At 36.9% G+C, this 27,431-nt stretch overlaps 1 protein-coding gene across 2 annotated transcripts; it reads right to left on the reverse strand.

The window, feature by feature from the left end:
- Positions 1 to 734: 734 nt before the first annotated feature.
- Positions 735 to 26,423, reverse strand: YME1L1 (YME1 like 1 ATPase; the record flags this gene model as incomplete). Of its 2 annotated transcripts, XM_084253626.1 has the most annotated exons (19): positions 26,274 to 26,423; positions 23,840 to 23,971; positions 19,566 to 19,728; positions 18,458 to 18,556; positions 16,181 to 16,290; positions 14,512 to 14,662; positions 14,104 to 14,187; positions 12,194 to 12,276; positions 8,110 to 8,200; positions 7,107 to 7,259; positions 6,469 to 6,601; positions 5,604 to 5,666; positions 4,814 to 4,926; positions 4,212 to 4,367; positions 2,999 to 3,150; positions 1,929 to 2,055; positions 1,763 to 1,836; positions 1,037 to 1,123; positions 735 to 878 (listed from the first exon to the last, which is right to left on the reverse strand). In XM_084253626.1, exons 1-19 carry the CDS (start codon positions 26,304 to 26,306, stop codon positions 735 to 737), a joined length of 2,148 nt encoding a protein of 715 aa, XP_084109752.1. In that variant the 5' UTR covers positions 26,307 to 26,423. The 2 variants fall into 2 exon arrangements, with proteins under 2 accessions (XP_084109752.1, XP_084109753.1); XM_084253627.1 differs by lacking the exon at positions 18,458 to 18,556.
- Positions 26,424 to 27,431: the final 1,008 nt, after the last annotated feature.

Raw genomic sequence — 27,431 nt, forward strand, 5'->3', positions numbered from 1 at the left:
TTTGGATTACTTTTGCTTTCAATGCCAAGCATAGTTATAAAGGAGTTCTTATTTAATAGAATACTGCTGCTCTGAAATAAATTTTATTAGTCAGAGTCACAGTCATATTTTTAAAAAAAGACCATGAAAATGAAAACTGCATTTTTAAAAGGTTATAATCATTTAAATTCTGATTGTATGTTTACATTTCTCTATTCTTAGACCTTTAAAAAAAAGTCTACATATGGTCAATCTGGAACATAATTAAATGCATCTTAATGAAGTTTTCACTGATGTAAGTTGAAATTTGGTTTATCATCAGTTAAAGAGCATAATTTTCTTTATCAAAGAAAAAAGGGTACTATGGGGAAATAAAGATAATCCCCTCAATAATTTCACTATGATAGTGAAAATACTTGCTAGGAACTAAAGGCACAACTTTTATTCACATCCAATAGAGCAACCAGCCATATAATCTTTACTTTCAACTTAATAACTGATTGACATTGCTCAAACAAGCTGTTTTCAGTCCTGATCGTTCTTTATTTTCTTTAGCACATTTGCTATGGATTGCTAATTTGCAGTGTCATCAGAGAATAAACAAAATTACATAAATGTGATGAAAAGATTGACAGTGTTCCACACCCTAGAGTGATACCAAGTCAAGAATAAGAAATAGGTGCTGCAAAAGGAGACTACTGCAACGCTAATATTCTTGCGATAAAACCAGCAATCTATCCATTAGAAGAGAGTTATCATCTCACTTCCAGTTTCTTGCCCTCAAGAACAATCTGAATTTCTTTGGCATCCAAAGTCTCATAGGTCAATAAAGCTTCTGCTAGATTCTTATGTTCTTTTGCATGGGTCTTCAAGATATGTTTTGCTCGTTCATATGAGTCCTGAAATAGAAAACCAGGTATGTGAGAGGCAAAAAAACCTGAGATAAAAAAAACATAAATCGGAAAAGAACTCTATATACCCTAAAAAATTGGTCAGGACCAAACTATTTCGGCATATTCTAACTAACTAGATAAGTAAAGAAAATTATAATCATTACCCTTAGAAGGATTCTGATTTCTTGTTCAATAGCAGATTGAGTTTCAGGACTCAGTTTCCCTGTATCGCTGTAGGTCATAACTCCAAGCTAAAACAAATGGGAAGAGTGAAATTGAACAGAAGACCCAAAATACTAATAAATGTAACAGAGGAAGTAGTATCTTATACCCAAGAAGATATATAAAATGGGGGCAAGAAGTACAATATAAAATTGTTCTTGAGGACAAAGAAATTTTACGGTTCTTCTGAAAGTGTAAGACAAATTAAAAGTATGAATTAAAAGGAAAATGTAAAATCTTAAGTATGTGCTGTTTATCTTCTCATGAAAACTTGGCAGCTATTCCAAGTCCAGGAATCCTTAATTCAGAGTATTAGAATTCCTTACAGAGACACAGTGAAAATGCAGGAATGTGAAATATGTGGAAAGGGGACAGGGAACAAGCTCAGCAAACAGGCCTGTCATGTTCTACGAACAGAGGAAGCTATGAGTATTTGTCTTAGCATTTGATTAATTTGTGTGGTAACAACTATTTCTATCCCAAGCAGCTAAAATAGAAAGGGAATTCTACATTTTATTACTTAGACTACGTTTAGTTTAGAATAAGCTATGTCAAATCTATTTGTAATAAGATGGGGTAAAGAAGATATGATCAATTTCTAACTAGAACCCTTTCTTAGACACTTGGCATATCATTTGATACATGAAGGAGCTGAAATTAGTCATTACCTTTTCACTCATTCCAAATTTTGTAACCATCCGCTTTGCTATTTTAGTGGCATTATCAAAATCACTAGAAGCACCTAAAATTTAAAAATAAATATTGAATTCAATTTTAAAAATATCTTTAAACCAGCAAACACAATTTGAACTGAAGTCATTCTTTACAACCAACCTGTTGTAATGTGATCACTTCCAAATATAAGCTCTTCTGCCACTCTTCCTCCCATACTAACATCCATTTGTGCAAGTAACTGAGCTCTAGTTTCATTCCATCTGTCATTCTCAGGCAACAGAGATACCTAGACAATTGAAAACCAAAGAAAAGTTCAGACATAGTTTTGGGACACTTTGTATTAATAACCAGAAGTACCATTTGCAGAAAATTTAAAGACACTTAGAGACTGTGGCCAGGTGACTGATGACAAAACCAGTGATTTATAAAATGAGGGAAAATTATGAAGTAAAAGTGCATTTCACAAATAACAGGAACATAATGCTGCAATAGGCCTGTTTATTCTGAACTGCACAAAAATATTTAAAATATCTATAACTACAAAGTATGAGAATAAAACTTGTACTCATAACTGTAGACAATCTACTGAAGCAGTTACTCTGTTATATAACTTCTTTTGGAGGGGAATATAACAATTACATATTTAATATTTTTTTTTGGCATAGAACTGGGTTATAGGTCAGAGGTGTGGGGGGTGAGATTCACCAGAGACAGAGTGGGAAGCAGAACAGGCAGACTGACTGAAACACACTGCTAAGGGGAGCAGCGGGGAAGACAGGAGAGGTCTGCTATGCCACGTGGGTTATCTCCCTGGCCAGGGATCAAACTCAGGCTGTAGTGATGATAGCGCTAAGACTTTACACTTAGGCCACCAAGGAGGCCTCTTAATACATCTTAATGAAGTTATAATTTGCTGTCATTCATGATTTAACTTCATAATGTAAATATGTGATACGTAAAATATTTAGGAAATACTCTTGATTAGGAAATAAATTCCATAGGTATCTCTAATTTCAAGACAGTTCAAAAAGTTAAAAAAGAAAGTTAAAAAAGAAAGTATCAACTAACTTAGGAAGCAACCAAACTTTCTTTTTACATGTATTCATCAACATCTCCTACATAACTTTTAGGGAACATTATTTGCAATCAAATATTTTACCCCTGAGCTATATTCCCTCTGCTTGGGGGGACATTATCTGAAAGAAAAGAAAATACTGTAAGATACTTACATGTCCAAGTGTTGGCCCTCGTGGCATGATTGTAGCTTTGTTGATAGGCATTGCATCTTTAGTGTAATATGCAATAATAGCATGACCAGATTCATGATATGCAGTGATAGTTTTGTTTTTGTTATCAATCTCCACACTTCTACGTTCAGGCCCTATGGATAAAAATTTAATAAAATACCCCTTTAGGAATGAGTGAAACCCATTTGTCTTTAAGTCATTCTCAGAGTAATGCTTTAATCTTGCTCATTAGTATTCATTCATTTACATTTAGGGGCATAGGCTCATGCCTCTTCAGATGTATGTTACCACACCACAACTACCAGCAATTCAAATTAGTGTTGTTGTATTCGCTGAATAAATATCAAGGAGTGGAAATGCTGAGTCAAAGATACATTTCTTTTTAATATTCTGAGGATCCTCCATACTGTTTTCTATATGAGCTGGTACAGTCTACATTCCCACAGTGTCCAAAAGTTTCTTTTTCTCTATAAGCTCAACAGTTGTTTCTGGTTATCTTTATACAGGTCATTCTCACAGGCCAAAAACCAAAATTGTAACAATAATTATGATAATCCTTACACCTAAGGAGAAAATTTAAATATATTTCTAGAAAATAAACTTCCAATTTAACAAGCATGTCATAATAAACCTGTTTTGACTTTTTTTTTAAAAGATTTTATGTATTTATGCATACAAGATCTGGGGTGTAGTGGATTCACCAGAGACAGAGCAGGGAGCAGAACAGGCAGACCTACTGAAATACACTGCTGAGGGGATCAGCGGCCGAGACAGGAGAGGTCTGCTGTGCCATCTGGGTTAGCTCCCTGGCCAGGGATCGAACTCATGTTGCAATGGCTGGCAACAGCTTGATAGCACTGAGACTTTAACCCCTGCACCACCAGGGAGGCCCTAAACCTGTTTTAAAGTCAATTCAAGACCTAAAATCAAAATTAAATACTGGGAATAATTAGACTGAACTAATCAGCGATATTAGACAAGAGAAATGCATGGGTACCACCAACCGCTGAAGAATGTAATCATATATTTTTCCTGTAAGAGGCCAAGTTTTGCAGCTATCTTCAAGTATGACATTTTCATGTCCCTTACCTTTCATTTATAAACTTCCTCTCAAAATGAAGAAACTATTCTGTAATATAGTGAACACTGTAAGATGGGGGAGGGGGTAGGAAGAAAAGAAACGAAGGAAGCCTACCCATTAGAATTTTATCTTTGGAAAACTCTAGTTCCTTCATGGTAACCATTTCTTTTCCATCAACAGCTGCCTTTAATGCTGCTTGGTTTACAAGATTCTCCAACTCTGCTCCAGAAAAGCCAACAGTACCTCGAGCTATGATTTCTGGATCAACAGCTATGTAGATAGAACACAACATTAAAATTTCAAAACTAGCTCTTCACAAAGAAGTCACATTTCAAAAGAAAAGTTATGCTTATCTATAAAATATTTATCTCAATGAAACAAAAAACTTTCCTTAATATACCGACTTTTTTTCTATTATTTTATATTTCAAATTCATCTTAAAAATATTCATATATATATTCATTTTTAAGTATTATCTATCTGAATACTCTAAAGTAAACTTTTTTTGGAATCAGGATTCAAGATGATATAAACTCCTGGATACACACTTATTAAGGAAAGAACCTTTTTTTAATGGGCAAATAAAGGAAGGGAAAAAGGATAAATATCTAAAAGAACTGATCTTTTAAGACATTTATTAAGGAAGGAGCACAAAGAGAACAGAAATAGTGCCATTTTAGAGAATCAACAATGTTTGTATTATACAACTGACTTACACTGATCAAACTTTATTTTATTGAGATACCATTTCAAAATTTCTGTTCGACCCTTTACATCTGGCCTTGGAACTGTTACTTGCATGTCAAAACGGCCAGGACGTATTAAGGCACTAAAGGGAAAATACAAAAAAGAAATGTAAGTTAATTAGTGACTATGCTCAAGGTCAGTTATACAAGTTGCCACACTAAACAGAGGTGGAAAAGAAAATGGCAGTAAGAGGTTGATGAAGTTTTGAACATAAATGAAGAGATGGTTCTTTGTAAAACATGGCAAAAATAACCTTTTCAGTAACCACAGGCAGAACAGTTCATATAAACAGTATACACCCATCAGAAACAAAAACATGCAAGTCAGTCAAGAAACAAATATTCTCTAGCTATCTACAATGACTGCTAAATACACACCTCAGCTGCTAAGTTAAGAATTTTAGATGAGTGTCCCCCCAATATTTTGCGATACAGGTATATAACCACTTTATTGAGATGTAATACACATACCACAGAAATTAACGAAGATTGTGGTCATGCAACCATCACCGCAATCCAATTTTAGAACATTTTTGTTACCGGCCCCCCAAAGGAACCCTATACTCATTTGTAGTCAGTCTTCATTGTCCACAGCCTCTGCCAATCACTAATCCATTTTCTGTCATTATGGATTTTCTTATTCCTAATATTCATAAATTTAGAATCATAGAATGAGGTCTGTGATAGGCTTCTTTCTTTTAAATTTTCATCTACATTTAGCATGTAGCAGTACTTCACAATAATTTATTCTAATACTTACTTATCTAATGCCTCTGGAAAGTTTGTAGCTCCTATAATGATTACTCCTTCGTTGGGTTTAAAACTAAAAAGAATAGGAAAAGTTCATATTAAAAAAAAGTTTCTTTTCACTGAAAATTAACCCCACAAATATAAAAATACTCTAAAACAAAACTGTTTATCATTAATCTTAACAGCAAAGAAACAGGATTGCGTTTTCTTGTGCCCAAGATAATCAAATATCTGTAATTTTTTTATAGATGGAATAAGTTTTACACCACTGTACATCAATAAAGTTGCTAAAAATAAATCACCAAATCACCTGTGATTATATAATGTCACAATATTTATTCTACTCAGGAATGATGACCTCACACAAAAATCCTGAAAACCTGACTAAATTTTGAAAAATTATTTTACTGTTTACCCATTCAAATTATTTGCTCCTAGGTTTATTTGGTTTCAGTATGTCTTATATGACTTTAAGAAACTTTGGCCTCCCACAGCAACCCCACTTCTTGCTTTTTTACACTATGAAAACTGATACAACCTTTTAATCTATTACGATATTTAAAGAAAGTCACAAATTGTGTGGGAACCAGTACATTTTCCTTGTACTCTCGAAATAGACTAACACTCTCAATGAGAATCACTGTTCTCCTCCATAATTATACTATAATAAATGAAAAGAATTGCATAAATATCATCAATTAAAAAGAGCTGAAACATCAATTACCCCATTAGTAATGGAAAAAATACAATTAAAAAAAAAAATCTTGTCTTGACTTCTTAGACTTTTCTATTGCTGCAAGTCCAACGTTTTCCTTATCTCTAGAATGTTACCAAAATTTTCACCATATTATATGGACAAAGGAAGATTCAATTACCCATCCATTTCAGCAAGAAGCTGATTTATAGTCTGCCTTGAATATGGATGCATTGGAGATTCAATTCGCTTCCCACCAACCGAATCTAATTCATCGATAAATATAACACAAGGAGCATTTGCTTTTGCTTCCCCTGCAAAAGCAAAAAGATTCAGATTAAGTTTAATGAAATCAACATTTTTAGAACCACATAAATACTATTAAAAACATGTACGATTGTCAAAAGCCAATCAAAGGCATTCAAGGAGGGACAAAATAAGACAAAAAGGAGGTCTTAAAAAAAAACAAACCTGATTCAAGCCCAGTGGTTTGAATAAGATCAACTGGGTATTCCTTCTTCCTAGATGTACAAATACTACATACCATCAGGTCTGGAGACATTACATACTACAGAACTGACCAACATACAGAAAAAAACAGCTTTAGAGCGCAAACGCATCTAGCACTTCCATTCTTTTGACTATGTGGGGGAAAGGACAGGTATGTTTAGACTCACACATTAAATTATCTGAAATCAGAACCGAGCAATGACTATTTCAGGTGACTATCAATCCATCAAGTAGCAAAGAAAGGGTAAGAAACCTCTTCCTCTAAAATTAAGAAAGCATGGTATTGTAGAAAAAGATACATTAACATACTAAAAAGATTTCTTATACGGCTGGCTCCCACGCCCACAAACATCTCATCAAATTCTGATCCAGAAGCGTAATAAAAAGGAACATCAGCTTCTCCAGCCACAGCTCGGGCAAGAAGCGTCTTTCCTGTCCCTGGTGGTCCAACCAAAAGAATTCCTAAAAGATAAAGCAAACATGAATGGAGTTAAACAACAAAGAACACTGATAAGAACCTAGCAAAGGAACAATGGTTGATTGATAGTTTTGAGGCTGAAGGCAAATCAGTGACCAACCACTGCTTTGAAGCACAATAAAAATATTCGTCTCCATTAATGTTTCACTTCTGAATCATCTCCATAATTAATTTTTCTGTATCATTTAAATACTGCTTACATAAAAGCCATAGACAAGACAGAATTTTGAAGGAAAGGAATATAAAATATTTAACATCAAATATGATAAAATGTAAGTTTTAAATAAATAAATAAATAAATCGCAACAATAAAGTCATTTTGTTGAGTAATGGAAAAAAATAGAAAAACCAAACTGAGAAACATTCTACACATTAACTATACTCTCAACACAAGTGCTAAGATCAAAAAAGACATCCGCCCCCCCACCCCCATTTACACAAGAGGATGAGGATTTATCTTTTTAAATTAAAGAAAAATCTAAATGTTGTGTGAAGGGAGCGTAATATCTACAATTTATTTTCAAATAGTTAAACACGTATGTAAATACATGTAAAGAAAGCAAATGAGCAAATGGAACAAAATGTTTTTAAAAAGACGAGTTTAAGAGTAAAGAGTATGAAGAGAAATCTCTATACCATTTTTGCAACTGAAATTTGAAATGAAAATAAAATTTTAAATTACAAAAAAACCCCAAAATTGTTCATTCAGAATGAATGTATATTTGTGAAACAGAAATTAAGAGCTAAACCTCAATAAGTTAAATCTGATAAAAATTAAATTAGTAACACACAGAATTTTTAGATGTCAGTTTTGGTAAAAAGAAGATATCTTACCTTTTGGAAGTTTTCCTCCAAGTACAGTAAATTTTTGTGGATTTTTCAAGAATTCAACAACTTCTTGTAATTCTTGTTTAGCTTCCTCCACCTAAAGTGACACACCAAATAAATTAAATAATGATTATATTACTGAGGCATCCTTTTTTGACAAGATACACTTAACAGGAAACTAATTTGGGCTTTCTATTTGTTTTAGTGAAAGTAGTATACAAAAAGGCCCTCTGACAGATACAACCAGAGAGGATTTTCTCCTGATCCTTAATGCTAATTATCTAATCTCCTTATATATATATCCCAACAAAATCCATTTTCACTTCTTACATTTTCAAGAAATAATACTTTACTTCCTCTGGTTAACAAGGATGATGTTCAAACTGCTAGTACAATCTGTCAGTGGCATTTGATATAAACAAAAGGAGTCACCTAGTAACTTTCAAATCCAGACATTTTTTGTACCTGGTTAAAAACTGCAAGGGCATTTGAGTAGATTTATAATGTCTTTTCTTTTTTTTTAAGATTTATTTATTTATGCAACAAGAGCTGGGGTACAGGCCAGAGATGGGGGGGCTGAGAGGATTCACCAGAGACAGAGTGGGGAACAGAACAGGCAGACTGACTGAAATACACTGCTGAGGGGAGCAGCAGGCAAGACAGGATAGGTCTGCTGTGCCAAGTGGGTCACTTCCCAATAGCCAGGAATCGAACTCGTGTAGTTGCGGATAGCTTCACAGTGCTGACGCTTAACCCCTTGCGCCACCAGGATTTGTAATATCTTAATGGGAAAGAAGTGTGTGGTTAACATTAATTTGTGGTTAATTATGGGGTTGTTTTCATTTTAAAGACTCATTACTAGATTATAAGCCATTCATTTCTTAATAAATGCCAAAAAACTGACTAAAATTAAGCCATGGTGAACTGATATTATTTTATAAATGGCTGTGACAAAAAGTTTAGAAGATTTAACCTCCAAAATACAAAATATGCAGACTTGAGATCCACAGCAAGAATAAACTCTAATCTCGCCAACAAAGATGGCAAGCAGGACATGAGGTCAATTTTTAAAACTTGGATAGGTTCAAGAAAATTGCTTATAGAAATGGTGTGCAATTTTCCTAGTTAGCATACAACCAGAAGTCACAAATATAAATACCTTTTTCCAGAAAAATACCAGAAATAGGTGCCTACAGTGAGAGTATGATGACAACATGCTGAACTGAGCATCAGTCCACTGAAGGTTAACACCATTACTGCTCTACCAGGTAATAGAGACCCAGTTTCTAGCCTTTAATTTTTCAAGCAAACAAACCACTTTTTGTGAAATTTTCCAGTTTAAAAATGTTGCCCACCAATTTAAATTAAAAATGTGTTTGTATATATACTGATTTACATTTATTTTCAATTATACTGGCCAAACACTACATTTGCAATCAATTTGCAACCTCTCACTAGACTACTTTAAAAGGCTCTCAGTGAGAAAAAAGACCTCAAGTATTTTGGGCAGGGTTAAAAAGAAACTCCCTGGGAAGATATGTACTAAGATATAAAAACACAAGTTTCAGCAAAAGGACGTTCTGAAAATCCAGTTAAACTCAGGATCATCTGAGAGTCCTAGCACATCGCCTAGGACTATTTTCATGAACATACAGCTGAACAAGCAGGTTTTTTGTTAGGCTACGAATAATCTTTAAAAGTTATTCAGATTAAATTACTGAAGTTCACTCAAATGTTTATAAAGTTAATGGTTAAAAGCAAACCTGTCTACTTCTAGGCCCAGGAGTGTGTAACTGCTCCCCAAGATATGTGTACAAGAATACTCAAAGTAGCACCACTTGAACCAAAACTAAAAACAACTCAATTTTATATTTTATTTAGCATATGCAGTATTATGACATTCACAGAATTCTATGCAATGAGGACAAATGAATTACTCTTCCACGTAACAATATGAATAGATCTCATAATCATCGTGCTGGTAAAAGAAGCCACACATACCAGCCATGTTACCATTTAAGTAAAATTTAAGAACAGGCCAAATGAATGCATGATACTAGACAGAACAATGATTATAGTTGGGGTGAGAACAGATAACAACTAGAAAGAAACACTAGGAAGGTTGTGGTAATATTCTCTCTCTTGACCTGGGTGACAAGTGTTTATTGTATATTTATTAAGGTATGCACTTACGATTTGTGCTTTGTTGTGTGAATTTTAAGCTTCAATGAAATGCATGCTTAAAAAATAGTTGATTGGATTCTTAAAATATATATGTTGATTGGATTCTTAAAATATATATACACACACACACACACATACTTTTTAAAAGAGTTATTTATTTATACAAGAACCAGGATACAGGCCAGATGTGCAGGAAGGTGAGAGGATTCACCAGAAACAGAGCGGGGAACAGAACAGGCAGACTAACTGAAATACACAGGTGAGGGGAGCAGTGGGCAAGACAGGAGAGGTCTGCCGCACCATGTGGGTTGTTCTGCGGCCGGCGGGGATCGAACCAGCACTGCAGAGGCTGCGGATAGCTTCCCCGTGTTGCGCTCAACTGCCTGCACCACCAGGGAGACGGCTAAAATGTATATTTTTTAGATTCAAAGTATCCATATACTAAAAGAAGACCAAACTACATTTGATTAAGGTAACAGATAACTTTAAACTACAGGAAAAAAGGAAAAGAGATTAAATATCTGCAACTCAAATTATTTTCTCTCCCCAACTTCTGTGGTAAGAGAATTCATGCTAGGAATACGACAACTATGGAAGAAAACAGGGTTAAGAGGCTCAAGGCAGTGAAAAACCGCCCTTATGAGTATTTTTATGGTAGTGATGTTCAACATCACTAATCAGCAGGAAAATGTAAATCAAAGAAAGAGATAATCACCTCATACGTACTAGAATAAAAAAGACCAATGTCCTACAATTCAGTTCTGAAACTAACTGGAGATAGCATCAGATCCCACAGGCTAAGGGCTGAGTTCCATAAGACCATCCTCAATCCCACCCCACAGTCAACAGAAGCCAATCCTAAATCCAGGTCGTCACCTGTGTTTCCAACCAACTGGTTATAAAATGAAGGTTCCCACAACCATTTCTCGTGTTTGATTAGTTTGCTAAAGTCGCTCACTGAACTCAGGAAAAGAAATTCCTAGGTTATTGCTTACTTATTTTTTTTTTTTTTAATTTTTATAGAGGCATGTTTATTTTATATTTATTTATTTGTTTGTTTGTTTTGTTTATACATGCACTGGGTACAGTCAGAAGCGCGGGAGGGTGAGAGAATTCACCAGAGCCAGAGCAGGGAGCAGAGCAGGCAGAAGGACCGAAGTACACTGCTGAGGGGAGCAGCGGGCGGCAGGAGAGGTCTGCGCGCCATGTGGGTCCCTCCTCCGGTGGCAGGGGAGCAGCCGGGGATCGAACCGGCGCCACAGAGGCCGCAGACAGCTTCGCAACCCAGTGCTCAACCGCTGCGCCACTGGGGAGGCCCGGTTATTGCTTACTTATAAAGGTGTAATTTAGAACCAATCAGAGATGCACAGGGCAAAGTATGAGGGAAGCCATGCGAAACTCCCATGCCCACTCTCTTCGGGCATTCTCCTTTACTCTCCCAGCTCTTCCAAATGTTCCTTGAAATCCACAAAAAGCTCCTTGAAATCCACACTATTGGGGCTTTCTTATGAATGTGAATAATTATTAACTCCATTTCTAGGCCCTCACCTCTCTCTAGAAGAAAATTCCAAACTTTTAACTTTTGGTGACCAGCCTCCATCCTGAAGCTAGCCAGGAGTACCATAAAGACAACAGAGTAAAAGAAAAGATGCTCTTATGACCCAGGAAATTCCAAAAGATTTAGAAGTTCTGTGTCAGGAACAGGGGTCCGAGGGTAAATATGAGAACAAAAGATGACCTTAGAACTCTTAACATTTAGGATATTACCAGGGTTTTAGCAGCTCTGTGCCAAGAAGCAGAGGCATAAACCAACATATGTTTTCTCAATTTCCTATTTTTTAAATCAAATATTGACCATATACCATTTGATATGTCTGAAAAGTTCAAGGTAAACTTTTTAACTTACTCCTTTAACATGTTCAAAGGTGACATTTTTCATTTGGATAGGATCTACTGCAGAATCAAGTCCTGTTGTTGTCCGGAAGCGTACTAAGGGGAAGAAACGAAATGTGTATTTTAGACAGAACATAAAATTCCAACCATCTTATTTTTCAAACAAGAAAGTCTAGAAAAATTAAATATCTAAGTTGACATATATTATAACACAGTGAGAAGCAGAAATTAGGTCTTCTGGATTTGTAGACTATGACCAAAAAATAAATTATTCATAGGGACCTCCCCTGTGGTGCAAGGGGTTAAGTCGCAACCGATGAAGCTATCCGCAGCCACTGCAGCACAAGTTTGATCCACGGCCAGGGAGGTACCCACATGGCGCAGCAGACCTCTCCTGTCTGCCTGTTGCTCCCCTCAGCAGTGTATTTCAGTCAGTCTGCCTGTTCTGCTCCCCACTCTGTCTCTGGTGAGTCCTCTCACCCCCACCCCCCACACCTCTGGCCTACACCTCAGTTCTTGTATTCATAAATAAATAAATCTTTAAAAAAATAAAAAATATTCATATTCAAATGACAACTTTGTAATTTCCAATTAAAACTAGGAATTATTTTCCTTTCCTCCCTGTAAAATCTATTAACTGAAAATATTAAACCAACAGTTCTCGGCAGATCTTGTCTTTTAAGACTGCCCATCTGTGTCTATGTAGGAGTCTCTCCTTTTTCTCTTTTCCTCTTTTCCTTGCTGAGGAAGGAAAAAAAAACAACAGTTCTCAATCTCCAGTGAACATAAAATTGCTTGAAAATGTGTTAAGGTTCACAGACCACAGCCCAACACTTCTGACTTGTAGATTTAAGAAAGGGTCCAGAAAAGTCTTATTTTTAACAATCACCCTCTATTAACCTGATACAGCTAGTCTGGGATCTAGTCTTTGAAATACATTGCCTTAAGACAAACATAAAAAACTAGCAAAACCATTAAAAAATGAAAGGGGAAACAGATTATTTCACTTTTCATGTAGCTGCCTTCTTCTAACAACTGTTATTATTTGGCCACAGAAGATATATCAGTAACAACACAATTAAGTGTAAGAAAAATGTAAAAGCTTGGTAAGAAAAATATTTGACATGAATTATGGGCAACTATTACAAAGCCCTCCCCTTTTAGCAAGCTTCCACAGTAGACATATAAATGATTAAACTAAGCAATTTCTAATCTCAGAAGAAGCCAAAAATATCATCTTTAAGACAAACTAAAATTGAAAAACAAAAGTGATTAAGCAAAAATAGTTAACTAGAACTTCTTAACATACCAAGAGCATAAAAGTTGAGAGTAAATTTAAAGCAGTTAATTTCAGAATAGATAAAAAATAGTTTAGTGTAGACTTAAACGACATTATGATTGTATTCTGGGATGGCAAAATAAGACATATTGACTCATTTAAAGTTATCTTTAAATAAATTTTTATCTTTGAAACAGCTATTTCACTTTATATTGCTATTATAAATTCCTATGCATTTAAAAAAATTTTATAGCTAGATATATATCATTTTATAAAAATCTAGTAAAACTAACCACCACTAGAACATTTTTACTCTAACATAATCCTTGGAACGCTAACAAAATATTAATATTTCAACAAAACAAGTAAAACTTGAATTTCTACAGTGTTAAAAAAAATTTTTTTTAAATACATAAAACAATGTTAAAGTAATACGACAAGGCAGATGGTACATAATCCTAACAGACTGATGTGATCCCAAAGTCACCCATTCTGAGAAGTCTTGATTTAGGAATGAAAGGACTAGATTTTGGAATGATAAACATTAATGTTTTCTTTCTCTAAGTTCTACGCAGACTGACTATGAAATAGAAACATTTAAAGATTTTTTTTAAATTAGTAAGTGAGATAAATAGAGTATTTACCAGATAAAAATGGGTTTTTTAAGAGTCCATAAATGCCAAGCAGCAACAGAACAAAGAGAATCATCCGAGTTCGCCTTAGAGAATCTGGAGAAAGAAAAGACAGCTCGATGAAATGCAATTATTAGGTTACTGTCGGCAGTGATAGTTTATCACATGTACTTTTGTAACTTGCATTCTTTTGTATAATAGCCATGCTTTCCTTTCTGCACGGTTACCAAAAACTTCATGAAACCACTCACAGATCTGCCCTCTGGTTTCTCGGCAGCTTAAGTTACAAATATAGAAGCATATAACCCATGGCAAGTTAGATAACTCTTAGGAAAGTTACTTAACCACTTAAAAGAGTTAGAACTATGACTTCCTTTCAAAACAGTCCTCTCAAAAATGGATGGTGTCAAATCAACTTACCATTGGTCTTTTGTGTCAGTGCCTGAGCTTTTAGAAAACCCTCTGCAAAACCAGTTTTAAATGCATCTTGGTGAGCTTCAGGTATGTTTTTGGTTTTCATGAGCTTGTCCAAATTCTCAACATCTGATCCTCTGTCCCGTAAAAGAAATCCCTACATAAGAAAACAATATATCAGTATTGGTTACTTTATAGCTAATGACACTCCTTAGAAATAGCGTTATTCACAAAAAATTTATTAAAATTCTAAAAATAAAAGATTTTTTTTGTCAATATGAGTAATTGGATTAAGTCCCAACAATAAACCTGGAGACTAACAGTGGACCCTATTTGTATATCAATCATTAATTATAAAGAAACTGTAATAACACTATTTTGATAATAGCTAATAGGTCAAATGTTGACTTAGGATTCTAATGGCTTCATGTTCATACTCCTTTACCTCTGCTAGAAGGAAAACCTCAGTAATATAATAAATGTTCACTGACAAATCTCATATATTTGGCATAACTAATGATCTGAAAGTTTAAGGCTATTGCAGAGAGATATGTAAATTACTTAATTTTTTAAATTGTGTGGATAGGTGTGGTAGTAAAATATATGTTACCTAAGGAAGTCAAGAAAGGCCTTAAAGAGAATGGAATAGTTAACTAAACCACAGGGAATAAAGGGCACAAACAATATGACAGAGGAGTCAAGAATAGCTTCAGTGTTTGAGAATGGCAAACAATCTTGTGTGACAGGACTTTCAAATAATATAAAAAGGAGAGCAAGGTACAGACAGGAGGCACATTAAAAGATGAGACTAGAAAATGGTAGGCAGAGGTCAAATGATAAAATGCTGTGTACCATGGCAGAAGATGACAATAAAACAATGGAGTACAATTATTACAATAAAAGACTTTAGACACACTGGTGGGAGGCAGTGTAGAGAATAGACTTGGGCCTCCCTGGTGGCATAGGGGCTAAAGACAGTGCTGTGAAGCTCTCCCCAGCCACTACAGCACGAGTTCGATCCCCCACCAGCCAGGAAGCTACCCACATGGTGTGGCTGATGTCTCCCACCTCGCTGCTGTTCCCCTCAGCTGTGTATTTCAGGCAATCTGCCTGTTCTGCTCCCCACTCTGTCTCTGGTGAGTCCTCTCACTCACCCCCCACCCACACCTCTGGTCTATACCCCAGTTCTGGTATGCATAAAGAAATAAATCTTAAAAAAGGGAATAGACTCAAGGTAGCAAAACAAAAGGCAAGGATACTAAATAAGGGTTTATGAGTATAATCTAGGTAAGAAATAGTCATATTCTATCTGTGCAGTGGAACTAGTAATAAAGAAAAAGATTTAAGATACTATTTAAGAGGCTGGATCAACAAGACTTTAGTGATTAATGGATGTGGCAAATGAAAGATGAACACAGCTGATCACACCAGGTTTCTACCCTATGTAGAGGCTACTGATTAACACAGATAACATGTATGTAGGTGTAGGTTGGGTAAAAAAATCAAAGGAAGATGTCTAATAGGCAAGTGAAGAGACAGGTTTGGCACTCAGAAGAGTTATAGATATAATGACCACAGAGATTATTAATCTTTAGTAAGTGGGAAATTAAACATGGAGATTCTTATTTTAATAACTTGAAAATTGCTTATTTGAGGGGGGGAAAGGTCTAATTACCTTCACAAATGATGGTGCTATATGCTGTGTTTCTGCTAACCTTTCAGAAGTGGATTGTAGACGTCGTGTCCTTGATTTCAAGGTTTTAAAACCTCGAGACTGTATGAAAACTGAATAAAACAGTATCATATTTAGATCTCTTAAGTTTTTACAAGGAAAAAAAAATGCTGAAGATTCAAAGGTCTGACATCATATCCATATACCCTAGTTTATCTTATTTTTAACCCAGTTATTTCCTATTACTAGAATAATGCAGTGGTTATAATTCTTGTACACATAGTTAATTCTTAGAATCTCTCATAATTCCTAAAAGTAAAATTTTAAGCTTTAAACTGTTTAACACTAAGAAACTCCCCTCTAAATTGTTATTTATACCATGAATTTATACACCCACCAATGAATTATCCACACTTTATGCAACAATGAATAGTATAAATATAAATCCTTTAAACTTGTACAAATCTAATACACAAAATGTTATAATTTAACTCCATTCTTTTTTTCTTTGTATATACATTGTTCAGAATCACCAAATTACTGCTGGACAAACACAGTACACAATTAGCTCTTTTTTCTCACGTTAAGGAGATCCTACTATTCATAGGTATCCTTAGGAACTTTAAAGTTTCTTCCTAAGAGTTTCAATTTTGTTTTTTTAAGATTTATTTTTATTTATTTATGCATACAAGAATTAGCGTATAGGCCAGAGGAGGAGGGGGTGGATGGGTGAGACGATTCACCAGAGACAGAGCAGGGAGCAGAACAGGCAGAGCTACTGAAATAAACTGCTGAGGGGAGCAGTGGTTGAGACAGGAGAGGTCTGCCTCACCATGTAGGTTAGCTCTCTGGCCAGGCATGGAACTCATGCTGCTGTGGCTGGAGATAACTTGATAATGCTGAGACTTAACCCCCTGCATTATCAGGGAGGCCCTTCTTCCTAAGAGCTTTTAGGAATTTGGAATAAAAATATATCACAGGCACCTCCCTGGTGGTGCAAGGGGTTAAGACGCAACCTATGAAGCTATGAGCAACCACTGCAGCATGAGTTCGATCCCTGGCCAGGGAGCTACCCACATGGTGCAGCAGACCTCTCCTGACTCACCCACTGTTCCCCTCAGCAGTGTACTTCAGTCAATCTGCCTGTTCTGTTCCCTACTCTGTCTCTGCTGAATCCTCTCACCCTCCACACCTCTGGCCTATACCCCAGCTCTTGTATGCATAAATAAATATATTTAAAAAATATATATCACATAACCTTTTATCATACAATAAACTAACATTACTTTATTCCCTAATCAAGTAACATGCTAATGAGGGATCTTTAAATTCCCATATATTCAGGTGTTTTCTTAGTTATGGTCTTTAGTTGACTTCAGTCTTATTACATGATCAGAAAATGATCTGAGTCACAACGTTAAGAAAATTTACTAATACATGCTCAATTTTTATGTTTTATATAAATATTTAAAAATAGATCATCCTTCAGTAATATTGTCTTCTGCAGTAACCATTTCATTAGAGGATTTCTTCAGAGGCACTGAGCTGCGCACCATTTTGCTCAACTTGGTGCCTGTCACACTACTTGTTTTCCTCAAATATGTGAGATTCCCGCTAATTTGCATTTTAAAGAAGAGTATTACCAAGGTGGTACATGTATTTCAACATCAAAATAAGGACTTATGGTGACTGAAAATACCTTCAGTGTTTGATCTAAGACCAAAATAATTGATACACTGTCTTATTTCTCTTTAATATCAATACTCAAACAAGGAGTCTGCAGAGACAGACTCCTCCCAAAATGTATGCATGCACGCACACACACACACACACACACACACAGGTACACATCTTATTATAAAGGTGCTTTTACCAACTGTAGCCCAAAAATTAGAAACCATATCATCCCTGTGTTTGGTCTACTTCTGACAATCTTTCCACTGTTTACTCTCTCAACCACCCGAGAACCTGTTATTGACTTGGAATTTTCCTAAGTTTTAATGGAAATAGTACACATCTCTTTCATGTCATTCTACTCCATGAAGATAAGTAATGCCTGTTTTTTCAATTTAAAACTAATCACTATCACCTAACACCTATCATTAGTGCCTGGTATTAAATAAATATGAAGATATATTTGATTTTGTTATCAATCTAATGTCATCTACATTACAATTTATAGAAAGCAGTCAAAATTTCTGATCCATTGAAAAAGAAAATTCAAACTATATTAAACCTTTCTTTTTCTTTTTCTTTCAAAATACAAGTGTTGCTTCTTACCTGGCCAGTCCTGAAGAGCTGAAGAAATGCTTTTAATATTTCTTGAATTTTGCCTATATAAGCAAGAAGATCGTAAAGTACCAAACATGTCTAAGTAACCTGGAAAGAAATTGAAAAAAGTAAATACTCTAATTGCCAAACTAAAAATCAAAACAAAACAAAGTCTTCTGAAGTGAAATAATTTTACTAAGTCTTAGAAAAACCAAAGTATATTTTGCCTTTTATTTGTCCATCTATGACTCCACTTTTATAAATATTTAAAAGCAGGCCTCCCTGGTGGCGCAGGTGTTTGAGTGCAGCGCTGTGAAGCTGCCCGCAGCCTCTGCAGTGCCGGTTCGCGGAGATGCCCACATGGCATAGCAGACCTCTCCTGTCTCGCCCGCTGCTCCCCTCAGCAGTGTATTTCAGTCAGTCTGCCTGTGTTCTGTTCCCCACTCTGTCTCTGGTGAATCCTCTCACCCCCCGCATCTGTGGCCTGTACCCCAGCTCTTGAATGCATAAATAAATAAATCTTCAAAAAAATATATCATCCAAAGAGAAACTCATGAAGCTGACGTCCTTTTCAACACACTGCCCACTTATTATAATACCAGACTGTTACAAGTCAAAGAAGAAAACAGGTGGGTGTTTTGTAAAAGAAAGGATCATGACTGGTTCTTAACTGTATCATCAGAAATCAGTAATCCAGCAAATGTTTGTCACCTTAAAAGCCAAACCTGTTCCTGGAACAGAAAAAGGAAACTTGTGGAAGACTAGTGATTTGTTGATATTAAATTTTATTAAGAAAAATCTATATAAAATATATAGTTGAGTTTAAAATACTGTGCTGATGTTATATCTTGGTTTTGGTAATTGTATCATGGTTATGTAAGTAGTCAGTATTAGCAGGAGTCAGGTGAAGGATATATAGGAACTCTGTATTTTCTTTGCAACTTTCTGTAATTCTAACTTATTCCAACATGAAAAGTTACCCAAAGCGGGAGAAGGAACAGCCCAGGAAAGAATTTGGCATGTACATTCTGAAAGTTAATAAACTGCACCTTTTATAATTCATTATTAACAGTACTAAAATGGTTAATTTTACTTGGAACAAAAAATATGAACTTACCATATTTATTTTCAAAGAAGGACTGTGCAGAGACATGAGAAGTATGCCAATGGGAAGAAACTTTTTTGTCTTTACAAAATCCAGGAAGTAGACTGTCTACCAGTTGATCAATCTGTCCAATTTTCAGTTCAGATAATCCAAGGTCCCTCAAATTAAGTACAGACTGTAAAAGATTAAGTCAACCAAATAAGCATTAATATTATCAAGATTTATCAATCATATGAGGTTTGACTAAAGTTAAAAAATTCTATTTCCAATGTTATCACCAGTTCATAGAGCTTTATAACTTCCTTCAATGCCTAATACCCAGAAACAACAGCTTATTTGATAAAGAAAAGGTATGCTGTGTTACCACAGGACATTTTACTCCTCTGGCCTCATTGCTGAGATCCCTCTATGAACAGAGAAGTTCTATAGTTACCCACATCTAACTTTTAAAAAGGAGGGGAACATAAACAAAGTCAAAATGGGGAGAAAATACACTCATCTTTAAACAGTTCTAAAGTAATTACAAATAGGATAGTGAGCGATTTTCTTATCCACACGAGCTGACAAGGAGATATTAAAGACAGAAAATATTTATATCAGCTAAAAGCTCAAGTAAAAAGAACCAAAGTAAACAGAACAAGTGTCAGTTTCTTATGGTGGATGTAAAGTTAGAGCCAGAAATCACATAGCTCTGGATTGATGCTGAGGGCCATGTAACTTATCAGCTTTGTTATAAGTCACTCATAGTCTTAAAATTCATTACCTCATTAGTGAAGTGACTATGAAATATGCCCTGCCTATTTCACAACAAGATAGTGTGTCTCAAAGAAAAAGATCATGCCTTTGTTCATCCAAGTATCTTAACATAAAAGCATGACAGAATAGTTAAAAGTGCCTCTTAAGCTACTAAAGACAATACAATACAAAGGATATTGTAATTAAAACAGAAGTACAATACTTAAGAGCTACTATTCAAGTTACTATTTAAAATGGGAAATCAAAAATTCTTATTTATATACTTAGACATTAAAAGGAAAATGAAGTTTCTTCACTAAGAGAATAATTTTTCCTACTTACTGCGTGTCAGATACTAGGAACATAGACACAAAGTACATGTAAACAACATGGTAACTATTATTTTTTTTATTTTTTTTTATAAATTTTATTGTTATATTCCCCATACAATTGCAGCCCCCCCATTTTTATAGAGTAATACTTGAAAAAGTGGTGTGAGAACATAGAACACACAAAGTGTCACTGAAGTCTTCTAATATACAAAATGAGAGGGAGGAGGTTGTGGGGAAGGGAGCAAACAGAATCACCAAAAGGCCAAGAATATTTGAAACGTAGTAAAAAGTTTAGTGTTGGAAGAAGAGATTAGAAAGTGGGCCATGGTCAAATTATGCAGAGTCTTGTTTAATGTGGTTAGCTTTGTTTTGTAGGAAGAACACAGACAAATAAGACATACTGGATGAGAGTAGGCTCATGGAACAAGAGGAAAATGGAATCAGCCTGAACTAAGCCTTGCTAAGGATGGAAATAACAAATCATAGCCTACAGACATTTCAAGAAATCAAGAGTATAGTGATCGAGAGGGAAAAGGGTTTTCTGGATGGATGTACTGGTTATCAATTTGTTTTCCGGAGTCACTCTTCATAATTTTTTTTAAGATTTGTTTTATTTATTTATGCATATAAGAACTGGTATGTAGGCCAGAGTTGCGGGGGAGAGGGGAGAGGAGAGGATTCACCATAGACAGAGTGGGGAGCAGAACAGGCCGATCTACTGAAATACCCTGCTAAGGAGAGCAGCAGGTGAGACAGGAGAGGTCAGCTGAGCCTTGTGGGTTAGCTCCCTGGCAGGGGATGGAACTCATGCCGCAGTGGCTGGCAATAGCTTCATAGTGCTGAGACTTTAACCTCTGTGCCACCAGGGAGGCCCTACTCATTTTGTTAATGAACATGGGTCTGGGCCCTTTAAATATTTGTTCTTTGCCAGCTGGCACAACATTAAACTTTCTCAGTAGGAGGTAAGGGAAAGACATTGTAGGAGGAAAGTCTTTGTTCCTGGACTCAGCAGGCTGCAGTCCACAACACCAATGGTGAAATGGACGTTCCAATGAAAACCCTTTGATAAAAACAAAGTCAAGGGACCTCCCAGGTGGCGCAGCGGTTGAGCACTGGGTTGCAAAGCTGCCCGCAGCCTCTGCAGCGCCAGTTCGATCCCCAGCTGCTCCCCGACCGCCAGGGGTGGGTCCCACATGGTGCTCCCCCATGGTGCTCAGACCTCTCCTGCCACCTGCTGCTCCCCTCAGCAGTGTACTTCGGTCCTTCTGCCTGCTCTGCTCCCGGCTCTGGCTCTGGTGAATTCTCTCACCCTCCCGCGCTTCTGACTGTACCCAGTGCTTGTATAAATAAATAAATAAATCTTTAAAAAAAATTCAAACAAAGTCACACATAGCAAAGGAAGTGACAGTAGAGATGAGGTAGGATGCTTAAGGAGAATGAATATGTTTTTTGAAGCAATAATGAGCACACATTAAAGACAATACAGGGCCTCCCCGGTGGCGCAGCGTTTGAGCGCTGGGTTGCGAAGCTGCCCATGGCCTCTGCAGCACCGGTTCGATCCCCAGCTGCTCCCCCAGCCACCGGGGAGGGTCCCACATGGCGCGCAGACCTCTCCTGCCACCCGCTGCTCCCCTCAGCAGTGTATCTCGGTCCTTCTGCCTGTTCTGCTCTCCGCTCTGGCTCTGGTGAATTCTTTCACCCTCCCTGCGCTTCTGACTGTACCCAGTGCTTGTATGAATGAATGAATGAATAAATAAATAAATAAATAAATAAATAAATAAATCTTAAAAAAAACAAAAAAACTATGGCACCTGTCCTTAAAATAAATAAATAAAGACAAACAATACAACTATTGAATGTATATCAGAGGTCAAACCACCTCTGTACTTGAGATCTTAAGAGTCTCCAGAACCACCCGCCAAGTCCCTAAAATGTACTTCACTGCTGAGCTGGCAATTTTACTTAATGAAACAGTCACAAAGATTTAGGAACATGGATCATAAAAATGGTGTAGTTTATGGAAACAAAAAATTGGAAACAATATTCAACAATGGGACATTATACAATGAGCACTCAAGTTATTAAAATATAGAAAATGTATGGCATACGAAGTTCAAAACATTATTAAATGAACAAAGCAAAATCTAAATCAGCATATATAAATAAAAGAAATAAAAAACAAAAAAATCAGTACATGCAGTATAGTATAATTATTACACACATACAAGTGAAAAAGGGAAAACATATAAATACGAAATGTTAACAGCATTATTCCTGAGGAATAGGGTTACAGATAATTTTATTTCTTCCATCTATATAATTTTTTCCAAAATTAGTATAATTTTGTTGCATGTAGCAGTTTTGATACATGTATTTGTACTAGGAAAGTACTTTTGGACTTTATTTGGGAGAAGCAGAACAGTAGAAAGACGACGATTACTTACAGAAAAAGGCAATAGGACCTGGGTAAATAGCATAAAAATAAAGCACAAAGATAACAAAACCAAACTTTTCATCTAATTATAAAATTTTATCCTAAGAGTCACCCCACAACCCCAAAGCAAACTTTTTTCCAACTCCTCTATTTTCCTTGACCATAGTCACATATTGTGGGACTAAGAAATAACCTATTTATGGATTAAAGCGGCTTTTGGGAAACAACTATATAGTATATTTTCTATGTCAAAATGTATTCTGGGCTATAAGCAACTATTAATGAAGCTTACACATACAAAGGTTCCTATTTTAAGAATTCTCTAGATCCTAGAACACTGATTTGAAATTCCATGAATACTGAAATTTTAGTTTCATACCTTATACATTTCACTTTCAGATACCTATATTACACTAAAAGCTCCTGTAAAGCAGTGAATACTATTATATCTTCCCTAAGACTTGGGAGGCAATTATGGCAAGCTAGCTGTGGGTTCACCGCTGCTATAGAAGAACAGGAAAGAAATCTAAATAGCATCACAGAAGTAGTAATCTAGGATATGAATACCAAGTAGCTGCCACATGACACGTCTTATAAATTACATGCTGAATAAAACAAAGTAACTTTCCATGTGTACAATGAAGCCAGAATGAAACATCTTTAATCACAAAGGAGATTAAATTGAAGACAGAAATCACATTACCAATGTCTAAACAGAGACAGGTATTTCCAATATATTTACAATCAAAAAGGCTTTCTCACACAAGCAGAGTAAAAATTATTACCTCGTTGCTGGGAGCCTCGTGTTCAGGAACTACATCTCGATGCTGGTTTTTAGGAACTGATGCACTTATAGAAATAGATGTGCTTTTTGGAGAATGGAAGGCATTGATGAGATGACTCAGAGGCACTGTAACCTAGATGAGTAAAAAAGTGGAAACTAAGTTGAGTGGGTTATAAAATAAAACCAAAAAATCTTTTTTTGGGTCAGGATTTGGGATTTGTCTATATCTTGAGATTTGTATATTTGTGTGTGTGTGTATGTATATAAACTGTATATTAAAAATTACAAATACTCAGATTTATTGCTGGTAGGAATGATACTGGTATAATTCTTTTAGGATAGTATTCTGGCTACATGAATCAAAAGTATTAAAAATACATACATTTCATTGTTCCAGCAATCTAACTTCTAGGAATTTATTCTGTAAGGAAATAATCTGTAAGTGCTTGCATATGCATAAATGGCAATATACATCAAAACATTAAAAAAATGTTTAATTAGTAAAAGCTAGAAATATCTACCATTAAGAGAGTGACTAAATAAATGACACCACCACAAAATGAAATGTTTCAGACATAAAAAAAAGTAAACACATATTCATAATTTTATTCTTCTCAACTTCCCCACTGTATTACCTACCTTGTTCTAAGTCACCATCATCTAAATGTGGACTTTTACAATAGCCTCCTAACTACTCCTACATTTTCTCTATTAAAATCAAAGTCAGATCATATCACTCCTCTGTTCAAAACCTTCCAATGGCTTCTCTTCCTTCTCACTTACAATAAAAGCAAAGTCTTTACAACTAAGACAGGACAAGCCCTTTTTTCACCTCTAATACTTTATCCACTACTACACTTCCCCCACCCCCACCCTGTTCATTCTCTCTGCTCCAGCCCCATATTTGCTGTTCCTGGAACACACTTGGCAGGCTCTTACCTAAAGGTCTTTGCAGTGCTATTTATTCCCTTTGGTCCAGTTATTAACATAGCTTGCTTTTGTACTCTTAAGTTAACTCAAAAATCATCTTTTCAAACATCTTTTTCCCTAACCAACCTTAACATTTCAACAACCCTCCCCTAAAAAACATTCCTTATCCCCTTTTGCTGCTCTTTCTTTTTGGTACTTACACTAATACTATGTGCATATTTTATCTATGTATATACATCAAAACGAAAACCGGTCAGGTTACTCCGTGCTTAAAAACACTCAATGTTCCCAAGACTCTTAAAACGAAATCCAAAGTCCATTATAACTCCGTATGATCTGACTCAAGTCTTCACCTCATTTCTGTCACTGTGCCTCTTTCATCATCACTCTCCAGTCACACACGCCTTATTTTTGTTCTTCCAATCAGTTTAGTTCTTCCCATCTGAGGACCTCCGGATATCCTTCTGCTGGGGTACCTGTTCCCTTCCCTTCACTCATCACCTGGCTAAGTGAAGAGTTTACTCCTACTCACTCATCTTTTATTTGGTATCAAGATTCCACATTTGCTTTGTTCATCTGGCGCAGTACTAATGCTCACAAAGTATCACTTCCTATCACTTCAGTTTCTATTATCCAGCCAATACTGACAAAAAGGGTATCCAAAGGCACATAATTGCATGCTGAAGCCAAGAAACTTAAGAATCAAAAAATTATTTTTAAACCTGAATGCTTTCCCAAAACCCTTCATGTGCAAAAACTGTGAGAACCTTCCAAAAGTTACCAAAATGTCACCATCGACTTTTAAACCAAGAAGGAAAATAAACCAAGAAGGCAACTATGGTCCCAAATGATTACTCTGAAAGAAGATGATTAAAAAGCCTCGTAATCACTTTCGTGCTACCCTCTCTTTTGCTTTACGAAAGGATGGGGAGGAGACTGAATCAAAATTTTAACTGCAAAGCAGTCAGTACCTTGAAATAGCTACACAAAGACACAAAAAAACCATTTCAGGTCAAAATCGGGAAAGCATTCGTGGTAGATTATTCATTCTTCATTGCTGTTGTTATAGCACGTTTGGATGAAATTCCACTTAAAGGGAAAACAGGGAATTAAAGTGATGAATACTAAAGTCACTGGGGTGGGAAAGCCGGAAAGCGACCACTATTCGCTCTCTCTACATATACGAATGGCCCAGATGTTTCCCCAACGCCACCCCAAAATGCCCGGCAATGAACAATGCCTGATTCTCCAGCAAAAATTCCACGCAATCAACTCGATCAGCCAAGGTCTGCATCACGCTCCAACACCTCCCTCTCATCATCAGACCTTTACTAAACCTCAGGCCCGACTCTCAGCGTTGCCCCTGATGCACTTTCTCAACCCCGGGCCTGCTGTTGGGCTCATCACGTCCCTCTCGGTCCCTTACGAGAAACTTCTCCCACGAAACACAAATGGCAAAAAGCCGCAGGCAGGGCGGGACAAAACAGACGGGATCCCTCACTCACCTGGGGCTGCACCGTGCTGGACAGAGAAAACATCTCCGGGCCCTCGGCCACCTCACCCGCCGGCCGAAACTCCCCGTGCGCTCGCGGCTCGGCAGGGAGGCGCTGAGCCCTCTTGGCCCCCTCGCTCCCCCACCTCTTTTTGCCCCAGACTCTTCTTAGAAACGGAAAATGGCCTCTCCTTCCTACAGCTGCTGCAACGACACAGACACTCTGGCCCGGAAGGCGAGGCGCTGGGCCACAGTACTTCCGGGGCAGCCGCACCCCCGCACCCGACCCCGCCGGGCCCCGCCTTTTGGGGGCCGGCGCGTCTGCCCGGCTGCTGAGGGCCACCGCCCCCCAAAGTAGCTCTAGTTCTCGGTGGATGGTGTACGTGCTGGGAGCCCACAGCTCCCTGGCTGAGGATTTCTTTTTCTTTTTCTTTTTTTTTTTTTTAATATTTATTTATGCATACAAGAACTGGGGTACAGGCCAGAGAAGGCGGGGCGGTGAGAGGAGTCACCAGAGACAGAGCGGGAAGCAGAACAGGCAGACTGACTGAAATACACTGCTGAGGGTGTAACAGGGTGGTCCCCAGGAAAGGGGGAGGTTCCCTGCCCCACCCAAGGGAGGGTGGAGCTGAGCAGGAAGAAGAGAAGCTGAAGAAAAGACTGAGGAAGGAAGCAGGATGGAGCCAGGAGACCTGGAGGAGGCGCATGGAGCCTAGAGACACGTGAAGAAACTGCGCTTGTCTTTTGGTCGTGGACGGGGTGACACAGATGTGGGTGAGACCCATGGGGAGGTGACCATGGCAGCTTTTATCTGGATGTTGATTTTGCTCTTTTCCTTCCGGGCTTGTCTGGTTGTTTCTGACCCTTTTCTGTGGGTCCCCACTGGAAGATGCTTTAGACTTGTGGCAGGCTTTGGGGCCTTGCTCTGGGCCAATCCCATTTGGATGGACTTTTACCCACGAGGGGACGGGTAACTTTGGGTGCTTCATTTAGAAACTAGACTCTTTGCCTTACCTGTATTGTTTCCTAGTTTTATTAAAGTTCCTTCCCATTAAAGTCTCATGTGTTTTGTGTTGATGCGGCGGATGGCAGAACCCATTTAGAATAGGCAGGTTTGAGGGGTTTGGGCTGCCCCTCTCCCTGTCCTATAACAAGGGGAGCAGCGGGCGAG

Source organism: Talpa europaea (genome assembly GCF_964194135.1).
Source record: "Talpa europaea genome assembly, chromosome: 14".
Classification (NCBI taxonomy): domain Eukaryota; kingdom Metazoa; phylum Chordata; class Mammalia; order Eulipotyphla; family Talpidae; genus Talpa; species Talpa europaea.